Below are 14,648 nucleotides of genomic sequence, written 5' to 3'. Positions count from 1 at the left end.
TCTGGCCCAGAGAGAGGCTTCCTCTTGGGAACAAAGCCTGAGCTCTAGGCCTGGCTCTCCCATTTGCCAGCATAGACATTTACCCAAAATCTGGAACATGGGAACATCACTAAATCCCTCTTCCAACTAAACATGCCACTCAGCTGACAGGAGAAGGTTTGAATTAATTGATAGCAAGGCACGGAGGATGAAAACCAAATGTGTGTGTATCAGATAGACAGATAAATACATCTCTCTCTCTCTCTTTATACACACACACACACACACACACACACACACATACACTATACATCTATCTATCTATCTAACTATATATACATACACCCACACTATAAAGATTTCATTTATTTATTTATTTATTTATTTATTTATTTATTGTCTTTTTGCCTTTTCTAGGGCTGCTTCCTGTGGCATATGGAGGTTCCCAGGCTGGGGGTCCAGTCGGAGCTGTAGCCATCAGCCTACACCAGAGCAACGCGGGATCCGAGCCGCATCTGCGACCTACACCACAGCTCATGGCAATGCCAGATCCTTAACCCACTGAGCGAGGCCAGGGATCGAACCCGCAACCTCATGGTTCCTAGTCAGATTCATTAACCGCTGCGCCACGACGGGAACCCCAAAGATGATTTCATTTAATACCCATCAGAAATGGTAGGCAGGCACTGCTATGTCAATCTCAGGAAAAGGAGGAACCACATGCAGATAAGCATTCTAGACAGAAAGTCTCAGCAACATCCACAGCATGTTTCACCCACAGGCTTTTGCTAACATCCTCCACTCGTTAATTCATCTGTTCCCAAAAAAAGCACAGCCCTGAGCCAGTGTGAGCCACCACAAAATCGACCAACTGTGATTTGTGTCTTAAACGGGAAACCTGCTTTGAACAGGAATTCTCAGCAGAGGTAACAGCATGCTGGCTAAGGAGTCTATAGTCAGGCCTGGGTTCAAATTCTCTGGGTCTTACATGCTTAGGTGATCTCTGGGCAACTAAAATCTGAGCCTGTAACCTTCTCTGGTAAATGGTGACCTAGCAGTTGTAAGTATGAGGGAGTGAGTACCCCATCTGTGGTGTCAAATCTCCCTCCCACAACTTCTCTCAAAGTCAGAAAATAGGTCACAGTACTGCTGAGAAATCCTCTGCCCTCAAAGGAAGGGCCTGCAGGGTAACTAACAGGCGGCAGTGGCCAGGAAAGGGCAGCAGAGGGCACCCTTGCAGTGGGCAGACGGGCCCTTGAAAAGGGACTCCTGACCAGCTCCTGCAAGGGAGGGGGAGCTAAGGGGAAAGAAACAAACATTTCCTCTGCCCCTTCCACATGGTAGGCCTTTGACAGACGTCATTTAGTGCTCATCAAAAAACCACAGAGAAGCACAGCGCTCTCCACAGAGGAACCAAAGTTCAAAATCACACCATCCATCAGTGGCAGAGCTGAGAAAAAGACTGAAGGGAGCCAGGAGGCACTCACTGAGTGAGTGAAAGAAGGAAAGAAGGAAGGAAGGAGGAACTCAAATGAGCTGATTTAAAAGGTCAAGATTGGGGAGTTCCCGTTGTAGCACAGTGGAAATGAATCCAACTAGTATCCATGAGGATGAGGGTTCAATCCATGGCCTTGCTCAGTAGGTCAGGGATCCAGGCTGCTGTGAGCTGTGGTGTAGGTCGCAAACATGGCTCGGATCCTGCGTTGCTATGGCTGTGTGCAGGCCAGTAGCTATAGCTCCGATTTGACCCCTATCCTGGGAACTTCCATATGCCACGGCCCTAAAAAAATGCAAAAAATAAAATAAATAAAAAATAAAAAGTCAAGAGTGAACAAAAATAAGGAGTGAGGGCATGAAGGTAGGAATAATTGCAATAACCACAATAATCATCATCTTGATCTATGCAAGGTACTCTGCTAACCAGTTTATATACATTACCTCCATATGTATCATTACCCCCATTTTACAGAGGATAAAACTGAGGCCCAGAATTATAGGTGATACCCTAGGTCACATAGCTGAAAGCAATTGCAACCCCGTGCACCTAAGTTCTTCTACACTATAGTGCCTGCATCCTTAGGGTCCAGTTCCCCTACTTCTCAAAGGAGCAGGAGCCTGGGCTGGCCTTACTGAACTCACCAAGCCCCTGGCAGTGGGGCTGGGGGAGGGTGGGGGCATTAGAGGGCAAGGAAATCAGAAGGCCCAATGGGCTAAAAGGCAGAGGGAAGCAGAATCTGGCATTGTTGGGCTGAGGGCAGAAGTGGCTCAGAGGAAGGGCATTAGTGGGAGAAGCAGAGGACAGGAGACCGTGGTCACAGAAAGGAAGTGGAGAGTTTGAGGCTGGAGAAGAGAAAAGGCAAAAGGTCCAAGACGCAGCTAGTGGCTCTTGGCAGAGGTCACTTTTCTCAGCCAGCATTTCCCAGGCTGGGATCTATGGGTCTCCGATGTTTAGAGATACGAAGAAAACAAGGTTCCATAGTCAAATGAATTTGGGAAACGCTACATATGTTTGCTGGGCTATGGTAAATTCAGTTACCAGGTTGAAGGCTCATTACCACATTAAAGGCTCTGATTTTGTGGTCACTTTCTTTTCTTCTGCTTAGCTTTGTTCAACCCAGCATTTCTCAAACCTATTTAAACATGTCAAAACCTCTTTTTTTTTTTTTTTTTGGCTGTATGTGCAGCATGTGCAAGTTCCCACGTTAGGGATTGAACTCACGCCAGGGCAGCGACCCAAGCCACTGCAGTGACAATCCGGATCCTCAACCTGCTGTGCCACAAGGGAACTCCCATTAAAATCTTTTAAACACATGTAACCTATCGAGTTCTCAGGGAACTTGTGTGCTATAGAAATTACTTTGGAGGTCTACACTCAGGCCATGAACTCGAGGGGGAGGGATTGTGTTTTAGTTACATTTACTTTCCAAGGGCGTGGCACACAGTAATGATGGATGGGGGTGGTGACAGGATGGAAGGGTGGATGGGTAGACAGACACCGAATGGATGGGTGGCTGCTGTGTGGCTGAACAGACAATTGGAGAGACAATTAGACGGCTCGATGGATGTGAACCAGGGAAGTCAGGAGATACCTGTAGCCTACCGGTATCTGGACATGTGTGAGTAGCTTTATGTCAGGGCTGGCAAACTTTTTCTCTAACAGGCTAGATAGTAATATTTTTGGTTTTGCGAGCCACAAGCAGTCTTTGTCACATATTCTTTTACTATTATTGCTATTATTAAATATGATTAAATCTTTTATAAGCATAAAAACTTTTTTTTAATGGCCACACCCATGGCATATGGAAGTTTCTGGGTCAGGGATTGAATCTGAGCCGTACCTGTGGCAACAGTGGACCCCTTAACCCATGCACCAGGCCAGGGACTGAACTAACGCCTCCCCAGCAACTGTAGCCACTACAGTTGGATCCTTATCCCACTGTACCACAGAAGGAACCCAAAAAAATTCTTAATTATAGGCCATACAAAATAAACCATGGAGGAAAAAAAAAATAGACCAACAGGAGTTTCCTGGTGGCTCAGCAGGTTAAGAATTAGGCCTTGTCATTGCTGTGACTCAGGTCATTGCTATGGCACAGGTTCAATTCCTTTGTATGCACAGGAGCAGCCCATCCTCGCCCCAAACAAACAAACAAAAAATAGGCCCTGGAGTTCCCATGATGGCGCAGTAGAAACGAATCCAACTAGGAACCATGAGGTTGCGAGTTCGATCCCCAGCCTCGCTCAGTGGGTTGAGGATCCAGTGTTGCCATGAGCTGTGGTATAGGTTGCAGATGTAGCTTGGATCCTGAGTTGCTATGGCTATGGCTGTGGCTGGCAGCTGTAGCTCTGATTTAACTCCCCAGCCTGGGAACCTCCAGATGCTGTGGGTGAGGCCCTCAAAAGCCAAAAGCTGGGGGGAAAAAAAAGGCCCTGGGCCAGTTCTAACCTGTGGCCATAGTTTGCCAACCTCCTCTGTACTTGATGAAACATTTCTAAGACCCTCTGTTATGTGCTTCCAAAGCAGCCAGGGAAAGGACAAATGTGTGCAGGCCCAAATTTAAGCTGAGAGGGAAGCCCTTACTACGCCACAGCTGAAGATATCCACTCGCTTTGTCAGCTGCCCCACTCTGATGAAATCCTCTGGAAGATATGCAGCTGAGGCCTGGAAAAGGTGAGTCTTCATCATGGTATATTTTGACCTTTTGTTGACAGGACACAGGTGAGCCATCGGATGAGCCAGCTTGGGAGTGAAGTTTTGGTCCAGCAAAACGTTGGAGCTGTGGGAAAGGAAGCAGAGAACCTTCTCATTTTCAGGTGGACAAGAAGAGGCTGTCATGGAAACCCTTTAGGAAAAACACTTAGTGAGCAGTGCCAACAAGTCAGAGTCACTGAGGACCCTCAACAAGTTCATGAGCCAGTCTTTATAAGGGGAGGGGGGAATTGGAAGCCCATCCCCGCCAGCAAATGGGGATGGAGCTGAGATTATCCTACTGCCCCAGAAATGGCATTTGGTAGCCAAAGAGGTACAGCCATCCTGATCCCCACAGATGTCAGCCCTGATCAACCTCAGCCTGATGAGCACATGGGTTGTCGGCTCTGTTCCTTCCAAAGCTGTTCTAACCCCCAGCTCTGGCCCAGCTGACTCTAGATGCCAGCATCCTTTGGACTTGAACCTGCCCAGATTGTGGGGAATAAGAAGAGCAATAAAAATATTCTTGGAGCCAGTCATCTAAACTGTGGGAATGAACACTCTCAGAAAGTACAAAGGAAAAAAATTTTTAACACTAAGCGACATGTATAAATACATTCAAACTAAACCCCAAATGGTTTTTAAAAAGTAGACACTGGAGTTCCTTGGTGGCCTAGCAGGTTAAGGATCTGGCATTGTCACTGCTGTAGCTCGAGTCACTACTGTGGTGTAGCTTTGATCCCTGGCCCGGGAACTTCTGCATACTGTGGGCATGGCCAAAAATATATAATATATGCATTTGGGGAGTTCCCTGGTGGCCTGGTGGTTAAGGATCCAGTGTTGTCACTACTGTGGCTTGGGCCACTGCTGTGGTGTGGCTTCAATCCCTGGCCAGGGAACTTCCGCATGCCCCGGGAGAGGAAAAAAAAAAAAGTAGACACCAATTCCAATATTCACTATTAGGAATGATTATGTAAATCAAGGGCAATACCTTCAACAGAAGAAGTCATGAAAAATGATAACACGCAATGTGGGAAAATGTAATCATGGGAGAAAAAAGAATATGAAGTAGTAACTAGGAAGTGGTGCTCCCTTAGGGCTAAGACTTCTGTGCAGACAGGGGCTGGGAAAAAACCAGAATAATGGAGGTCAGCTGGTGCGTCAAGGCAGCCGGGCCAGCATGACCTCTTGCCCTTTCATTTCCTTTCTTGCTATTACAATTGTTTCTGCAATCAAATAAAAATCAGGGGGAGAAAAGAGGAAAGGGATTCTACTCGCCAAACGGGGAGAGAACTTTGGGGAAGTGGGAGTTCTAGTTTCGAGGTCAGCTTTGCCAGATTTTCCAGAATCCCTCCCCACAGTCCCAGTCTTCAGATGGGGCGCTCTTGCTCCTGGGAACAGGTACTGAAATGCTGCAGTGCACCCTTAACCCCTGTCACAGTATCTATGACAAAAAGATACACAAGCGGGGGCAGGTCTCCAAGAAGAGCCTGAGTTAGGAGCTCAAAAGTCCAGGGGGCCTGGCACACATGGCCCACAGTGCAAGGATGAAGTCCAGGCCAGCTGCTGGGGCAGGAAGTGAAATACCGCAGGGGTACAGAGAGCCTGCTGGGGAAATACCAGCTCAGAAAGAGACAGGTATTTAATGCTAGAGAGAGGCAGTTAATGCTGACAGCAATCAGAGACAGACTACAACCCAGACTGCTGTTTTGTTTTTGTTTGTTTGTTTGTTTGTTTTGTTTTTGGGTTTTTTTTTTTTTTTTTGGTCTTTTGTCTTTTCTAGGGCCGCACCGCTGCATATAGAGGTTCCCAGGCTACAGGTCTAATTGGAGCTGTAGCTGCTGGCCTACGCCAGAGCCACAGCAATGCCAGATCCAAGCCACATCTGTGACCTACACCACAACTCACAGCAACACCAGATCCTTAACCCTGGGCAAGGCCAGGGATCGAACAGCAACCTCGTGGTTCCTAGTCGGATTCGTTAACCACTGAGCCACGATGGGAACTGAAGACATGCTGATTTCTGAGGGCAGAACCAAGGAAGAAGAGACCCAAGGGAGGCAAGAAGAGGAGAGAAAGTCAAGAGGAGACAGGGAGAGGAATGAGACCCAGGAGCCTGTTCAGTCTCATCCCCACAGCCCCGGCCCTGAGCAGGGCACAGCCCTCCTCCCTCACCTCTTGACATTGCCGTGGATGATCTCCAAGCCGTGCAGGTGCTCCACGGCATGAAGCAGCCCTGAGCAGATGCTGACACGCTGGGGCCAGGGGAGGGTGTCTGAGCCACCCTAAGAGAAAGAAAAGGAGGGGAAAACAGTCACACCTGTGCCTTTTTAAAGTCTCAATGGCAGGGTCCTGGGCTCCCTCCTCCCCTCCAGCCCTCAGATCTGCTGTAACAGCGCTTGGCCAGCAGGGTTTACTGGCAGGGTACCAGTTCTAACATCAGAAATATCTAGTTATACATCCCTGCTCAGATGCACACTACCTGTGTGACTTTGGAAAAGACACCCAACATCTCTGAGCTTCCATTTCTTCAGACATAAAATAGAAATGTTAATCCCTATGCTTTAGGGTTGTCATAAGGATTCAAAGGAGTGTGTGGTATGCCCTCAGTATCGTGCCTGCCACACTGTGGGTGCTCAAACAGCAGCTATTTTTATCACAACTCTCACAGTGGCAGCTCCAGAATTCTCTAGAAGGGGCTGGTTGGGAGAGGAGCTAGGGATCCTGTGCTGGCACACCAAACACGTGGACCAATTTTATGAATATTTGGGGAGATTCCACAAGAGCCAAGGGGCATTATGAGTAATCTAAAGCCCCCACCTGCCACTTCTGTTTTAAGACTGAATGTCCAGGAGAAATCTGAACTTATGTTTTAGGTCTCTTGTCACACATCTTCTAAGAACTAGCCTTGCTAATGGATTTTTTTAAACTCTAGCCCTGACATTTGTCAGCTGTGTTTCTTTGGGTAAGTCACTTTGCCCCTCTGTGCTATAGACTCCTCTTTTTGTTTGTTTGTTTGTTTTAAGGGCCGCAACCACGGGCATATGGAGGTTCCCAGGTTAGGGGTCCAATCAGAGCTACAGCTGCCAGCATACACCACAGCTGTGGCAACGCCAGATCCTTAACCCACTGAGCAAGGCCAGGGATTGAACCCACAACCTCATGGTTCCTAGTTGGATTTGTTTCCACTGCGCCACAATGGGAACTCCTAGACTCCTCCTTTGGAAAACGGGGGAAACTTCTGGGGTTCTGGCAAGGCCTGAAGGACATATGTAAAGCCATTATCAGTGTCCTGCAAACAGTGAGAGCTCAACAAGGCTAACGATCATTATTATACCATGAATAACTGCTTTGTCTGGTCCTTACCAAAGGAAGCAATAATTCTCTTGTGGAATAACTTTGTTCCTTCTGTTTGAAAATTTTATGGAAAGGAGGTTTGCCTTAAAAATCGTAATTTTGTGGGAGTTCCCTTTGTGAATCAGCAGTTATACGAACCCGACTAGTATCCATGAGGATGCGGATTCAATCCCTGGCTCCCTGGCCTCACTCAGTGGGTTAAGGATCTGGCATTGCCAAGAGCTGTGTATAGGTCAAAGACTCGGCTCGTATCCTGCGTTGCTGGGGCTGTGGCATAGGCCAGCAGCTGTAGCTCCGACTTGACCCCTAGCCTGGGAATTTCCATATGCCACAGATGTGGCCCTAAAAAGAAAAAATAATAATAATAATTTTGTAGGTCCCACATTCACATGATATGATATGCAAAAGGTCAAAAGGGTGTGTAGTAAATGTTTCCCTCCCATCCAATGCACCAGCCACCTGTTCTCCCCAGAGGCAGTCAAGGCAACAGTTTCTTATATCTTTAGAGATATTCAACAAATTCATAAGCAAATAGGAATTTATTAGAATAGCATTTTTCTTTCTGTCTTTTTAGGGCCACACCTGCAGCATATGGAAGTTGCCAGGCCAGGAATCAAATCAGCGGCAGGGCATACACGACAGCCACAGGAACATGGGATCCAAGCCAGGTCTGTGACCTATACTACAGCTCATGGCAATGCCAGATCCTTAACCCACTGAGTGATGTGAGGGGTCCTCATGGATACCAGTCGAGTTTATTACTGCTGAGCCATGACGGGAACTCCTAGAATAGCATATCTTAATAAAAATTTGCCTCCACATTTCCATACCATACCTGTTAATTCCCTTTTCTTGTCCTATTGCATTGGCTAGCACCTTCAAAATAACGTTTGAACAACGTTGAATAAAATTAGTGCGATGGGGTAACTTTTTCTTGGTCTTGACTTAAATGGCTGTTGTCAAAAACCTTTTTATTTTTTTAATTTATTTTTATTTTTATTAGAGTATTGTGTTGACTTACAGCGTTGTGTCAATTTCTACTATACAGCATAGTGACCCAGTCATAGATATATACATTCTTTTTTTCATACTATCTTCCATCATGTTCTATCCTAAGAAACTGGATGTACACAACCTACATCCAGCTATACAGCAGGACCTCATTCTAAATGTAATAGTTTGCATCTACCAACCCCCAACTCCCAGCCCATCCCACTTCCTCCTCCCTCCCCCATGACAACCACAAGTCTGTTTCAAAAAACCTCTTTAAATACTTTTTTACCTGAAGATGTTTGGCTATATCTTAACTACCCTGGCCCAACTTCTCTTTTTGTCTTTTCAGGGCCACACCAGCAGCATATGGAGGTTCCCAGGCTAGGGGTCCAATAGGAGCTACAGCTGTTGGCCTACACCAGAGCCATAGCAACTCGGGATCCGAGCTGCGTCTGCAACCTACACCACAGCTCAGGGCAATGCCAGATCCTTAACCCACTGAGCAAGGCCAGGGATTGAACCTGCATCCTCATGGATGCTAGTTGGATTCGCTAACTGCTGAGCCACAAGGGGAACTCCCCAACTTCTCTTTTTGAAGGGCTCCTCTGGATAGCCCCTTTCACCTTTGGACTCCTAAAAGTTCTTACCCTTGATTCTCTAAATGGGTGCTGCCTTAGTCCTATTCTTTGATCATGAGCTGGCCACTTACCTGACCCTGAAGTCTGTCCTGTAAAGAACCATTTGTCATGTATGGATAAATCAAGCTGTAAAACTGTTCTCCGGTGCAGAAGCCCAGCAGAGGTAAGATGTTGAGGTGGCAGCATCTGAAATCAGGCATCAGTGCAGGAAGGAGAAGTCAGACAGAAAGAATACTCAGACTGCTCCATTTCCTACCTCCTCTTCTGCCCTTTCTACCTCCCTCCCAGGAAACAGTAACCTCCCAGGAACCTAATGCTCTGACCCCTAAGGGCCCAGCAACAGGGTAGAGAGATGACAACTGCATGCCTTCAAGGAGCTTGAAGTCAAGGAACTCAAAGTTATCCTGACTCACTACTCTGTAGCACATGATACCCTACACATCTGTCTTCCAGAAACAGAGGTTTAGAGGTTAAGGAACTTGCCCAAGGTCACAACTAGCAAACTGCAGCCAGGACAGAAGACAGGTCTGTCCAACTCCCAGGACTGGGGTTCTCCCCCTGAAACCCTTTTTTGCTGGGGTCTGCGTCACTGTTCCTTCCTGACTGTCCTCCTGCCTCTCTGCCTATTCTTTCTTGGCTTTTTCTGCTCAGACCCTCCTCCTTTGCCTTCGAAATCTGAGTCTCCCCAGCTGGGCTCATCATCTTGCCTTTTTTTTTTTTTTTTGGTCTTTTCTAGGGCTGTACCTGCGGTATATGGAGGTTCCCAGGCTAGGGGTCCAATCGCAGCTGCAGCTGCCAGCCTACACCACAGCTACAGCAACACCAGATCCAAGCCGTGCCTGCCACCTACACTACAGCTCACGGCAACACCGGATCCTTAACTCACTGAGCAAGGCCAGGGATCGAACCCGAAACCTCATGGTTCCTAGTCAGATTCGTTAACCACTGAGCCACGACGGCGACTCCGTCATCTTGCTATTTATAAGCTGCTCCTCCAGGAACCTCTCACCTCTAGAAGGACTGCCCCCCAATCTCTCATCTCCAGGCCCATCCTACCTTCAGACATGAACATCGAGTTGCACCCCAATGCTCCAGACGAAGAGCCTTAGACTCGACATGTTCCAAACCTGCCTCTCTGCCCACCATTATTTTCTCAGTGAAGGGCACCACCATCCAGCCAGTGTCCTACAAACTTCCTTTTCTCCTCTATCTAATTAGTCACCATCCACAGTCACAAACAGCTTTCAAATGCCCCCTTCATTCTCCCTCCTGCCTTGGGTCAGACCCCAATGGACTCTCCTTGGCACTGTTGCAACAACCTCCTGCCTGATCCCTCAGCCCCCCTCCACACCCCTAGGCCACCCTACTGTACACTTTTCACTCTCATTAATGTTATTTACACTTCACTCTCCTCATTGGGCCATAAACTTCCCCAGGGCAGGCGCTGGGTATTCTTCACATTTGCACTCTCTAGAACCAGAAACAGCCTTGACAACTGGCCAAATCAATAAATGAAGGACTGACTGTCAACTCCAGAAAGGCACTCTGGCAAGGAGGACTTGGCAGTTTCCATTAAGTGTATATGTGTAGATAAGTGTGTGTGTGTGTGTGCACAATGTGTATATTCATACATATGTATGAAGAGAGGAAGGATTAAATATATCAAAATATAAATACAGCAGTAGTTATTTATAGGTGGTATGGAAAATTGGTGATTTCTGTTTTCCTTTTTGGCCACACCTGTGGCATGCAGTAGTTCCAGGGCTGGGGACTGAACCCACGACACAGCAGTGACAAAGCAGGATCCTTAACCCACTGAGCCCCCAGGGAACTCCTCTGTTTTCCTCTTTATAATTTTATTTCTGAAAATACTTCAGAATCATCATGCTGGCCTAAGGCTGCACACTGGCAGAGGAATTCAGACAGTGATGTGCCAGGCTGAATGACAGCTGGTGTTCACACCAAGGTGCTCCATGTGCATGTGTTAAATCCATCAGGCAACGATGGCAGAGCCAGCACAAGTGTCCAGGTGTCCAAATGACCTCCCTTTCAGATTCCCAGTCTCCCTAAGCTTTGTGACAAGGAGGCTCACTATACTTCTCCAGCCCCACTTTCCTTATTCATAAAATCTAAGTTTGAGGAGGACTTTTTTTTTTTTTTTTTTTGCTTTTTAGGGCCACACCCATAGCATATGGAGATTCCCAGGCTAGGGGTCGAATTGGAGCTACAGCTGCCAGCCTACACCACAACCACAGCAACACGAGATTCAAGCCGCATCTGCGACCTACACCACAGCTCAGCAATACTGGATCCTTAACCCACTGAGCCAAGCCAGGGATCAAACCTGCGTCTTCATGGATACTAATCGGTTTCGTCACTGCTAAGCCACAACAGGAACTCCTGAGGATAACTTGTGAAGGCCGTTATTGCTCAAGACCAAAGATCAGCAATATCTCTCTGTAAAGAGCTAGACAATATATTCTTTAGCTTTTGGAGGCCATCTGGCCTCTGATGCAATTATTCCACTGTGCACTATCACATGCAAATGCAGCCATACGCAACACAGAAATACACGGGTGTGTCTGGGTTCCAATAAAACTTCATTTTAGAGTTCCCATTGTGGCGCAGCGGAAATGAATCCGAATAGTAACCGTGAGATTGCAGGTTTGATCCCTGGCCTCACTCAGTGGATCAGGGATCTGGTGTTGCCATGAGCTATGGTGTAGATTGAAGACACAGCTCGGATCTGGCACTGCTGTGGCTCTGGTGCAGGCCAGCAGCTGCAGCTCCTATTCAAATCCTAGCCTGGGAACCTCCATATGCCACGGGTGCGGCCCTAAAAAGCAAAAACAAACAAACAAACAAAAACTTCATTTTAGACACTGACATTTGAATTTCATATACTTTTCACATGTCATGAAATAATCTTTTTATTTTTTTCAACACTTTAAAAATGTAAAAACTACTCCTAGCTCTCAGGCCATAAAACAAAGTCTGGGCCGGACTGAGTCTGTGGGTCATCATTCGCCCTTAGGGATAGAATCAGTAAGTCTCTGTCTGTCTCAAAAAAATGGGACAGAAACAGATTTCTTGACCCCCGGAAGGAGGGAGCTGAGCCAAGCGAGCCAAGGTTGTTTTACAATTCTAATCTATGCATAGGGTGGCTACACAGAAAAAGCATGGACTATAGAGCCAACCTAGGTTCAAATTCCAGCTCTGTCACTTATTAGCTTTGTGACCCTGGACAAGACATTTAACCTCTCTGTGCCTCAATTTGCCCATGTATAAAAGAATGTGATAATAGTAGCTATGTTAAAGGGTTCTCATGAGGGTGAAATGAGTTTAAGCAAAGAGAGTTTCTAAAACCTGGCTGCTACACAGGAAGCACTATCTATATAGGTTAGCTGTCATCATTAAACAAAATATTTTCCAAAGGGGAGGCTTACCTACAACAAATTTGTACCTCTGCCTGTAAGAATTTTTCAATCAATCCTGGACCTGAGCCAACCATCTGCGGAGAAAAGACAATGAAACATGAAAATCCAGTCTCACCACCAGCCTCCACCCATTACTGGAAACCAAGAAGTGCCCACCTCTCGGAACTTCTTGAAGACAAATGGCGTGCCGTGCCTTTGCCCTTTGTAGATGTCAGCAAAGGTCCCCTCGCTGATTTTGTGGTTTGGGTTGAAGTTATCAGTTGCCTGGGCCACGTCCACCTCATTCCAGAAAAGGCTATCTCCAGTCAGGTTTCCAAGTGTTTCCTTCTTAGGGAAAGAGGTGCTGACTTCCTGAGAATTCAGAGAAGGAGATTAATATGGAATTAATACAGAAAATGTTATTTTCCCTAGTACCTCAGGGAATCTTAGAAATACCAGAGCTGGGGGTGGGGGGAGACAACCATCTCCTCCAGTGAGGAGGGATGGCACAAAGAATAAATCTGCTTCTAACTTGCTCCTTGACCTTGGACAAGTTACTTAACCTCTTTGAGCCTTAATTTCCTCATCAGCAAAAATGAAGATAACCAGAGTACCCTGGAGGGTAATTTTGAAGATTAACTAAAACTGGGAGTATTCCAGGAGTTCCCATTGTGGTTCAGTGGAAACGAACTCAACTAGTATCCATGAGGACGCAGGTTTGATCCCTGGCCTCGCTCCATGGGTTAAGGATCCAGCATTGCCATGAGCTGTGATATAGGTCGCAGATGTGGCTTAGATCTGGTATTGCTGTAGCTGGGGCATAGCCTGGAAGGTGAAGCTTCAATTTGACCCCTAGCCTGGGAACCACCATATGCCGCACCTGCAGCCCTAAAAAGAAAAAATTAAATTAAATTAAAAAGTAGAAAATAAAATAAATAAAATAGGAGCATTCCTGGACCCATGAATGATGTTTTCCTTTTTTTTTTTTTTTTCAGTTTACAAATGTGAACACCAAGGGAGTCAAAGAGCTGAAGTGAGGTCACAGCAGATCGATGGCCGGGCTATGCCCCCCATCCTGCACATGGTATACTTGCTGGGAAGCAGGATACAGGTTCACATAACCACACACAATTCTGTGTAAGCCTAAGAAACGTAGCTCTGCTTCAATTACTTCCTTTCTTTAAAAAAAAAAAAAGTGACATAAACTTCCATTTATTTTCATTTACATATGCTCTTTTTTGGGGGGGGCGGTGGAGGAATGCCAAAGTTCCACATGCCAAAGTTCCTGGGCCAGGGATTGAACTTGTGCCACAGCAGTGACAATGCTGGATTCTTAACTACTAGGCCACCAAGGAACTCCTAAGTTATATATGCTCTTATAAACTGTTTTAGAAAATTAGAGCATGGTTAATTATCCACGATCCCATTATCCATTTAGTGTAATCCTTACCAGTTAGATTAGATACACAGGTTTTCTTTCTTTTTTTTTTTTTTTTTTTTTTTTTTTGTCTTTTTAGGGCTGCACCTTGTGGCCTATGGAGGTTTCCAGGCTAGAGGTCTAATTGGAGCTACAGCTGCCAGCCTATGCCAGAGCCACAGCAACGCAGGATCCAAGCCACGTCTGCAACCTACGCACAGCTCACAGCAACACCAGATCCTTAACCCACTGAGCAAGGCCAGGGATAGAACCCACAACCTCATGGTTCCTAATCAGATTTGTTTCCACTGTGCCATGACAGGAACTCCAAGGATTTTTTTCCTAAAAATTGTGATCATGTCACACACATAGTTTTGATTTTTGGTGTTTTCTCTTAACATTATACCATGATCATTTCCCCAGTTATTAAACCATTTTTGAAAATGATTAATTATTAGAAAATAAAACAATCTTGCTTAAGTGACAGTCCCCTTTAAGGATGAGTTCCACTAATTATACCCATGTAAGCCCTGGCTTCTCCGCCAGGCACCCAGCCCAGGACACTTAGGGGCCCATGAAAACATCTTAACATAATTTCTTTCAAAGTCTCAAGAGCAAAAACGAACTTTTTCAAGTCGAAGAGGAAAATTTTTTTATTT

At 46.3% G+C, this 14,648-nt stretch overlaps 1 protein-coding gene across 1 annotated transcript in view; it reads right to left on the bottom strand.

The window, feature by feature from the left end:
• IRAK2 (interleukin 1 receptor associated kinase 2) overlaps positions 1-14,648 on the bottom strand; it is a 66,229-nt gene that overhangs the window by 16,752 nt on the left and 34,829 nt on the right. Inside the window, exons 5-9 of the mRNA XM_021069319.1 lie at positions 12,750-12,944; positions 12,603-12,667; positions 9,228-9,342; positions 6,344-6,453; positions 4,061-4,256 (exon numbers count right to left, since the gene is read on the bottom strand). Of these exons, the coding sequence (XP_020924978.1) occupies positions 4,061-4,256; positions 6,344-6,453; positions 9,228-9,342; positions 12,603-12,667; positions 12,750-12,944 (681 nt within the window). The remainder of the gene's footprint in view (positions 1-4,060; positions 4,257-6,343; positions 6,454-9,227; positions 9,343-12,602; positions 12,668-12,749; positions 12,945-14,648) is intronic.

Source organism: Sus scrofa, chromosome 13 (assembly GCF_000003025.6).
Source record: "Sus scrofa isolate TJ Tabasco breed Duroc chromosome 13, Sscrofa11.1, whole genome shotgun sequence".
NCBI classification, from domain to species: Eukaryota; Metazoa; Chordata; class Mammalia; order Artiodactyla; family Suidae; genus Sus; species Sus scrofa.
Note: the sequence above shows the minus strand (reverse complement) of the source record. Positions and strands in the feature narration are given on the sequence as shown.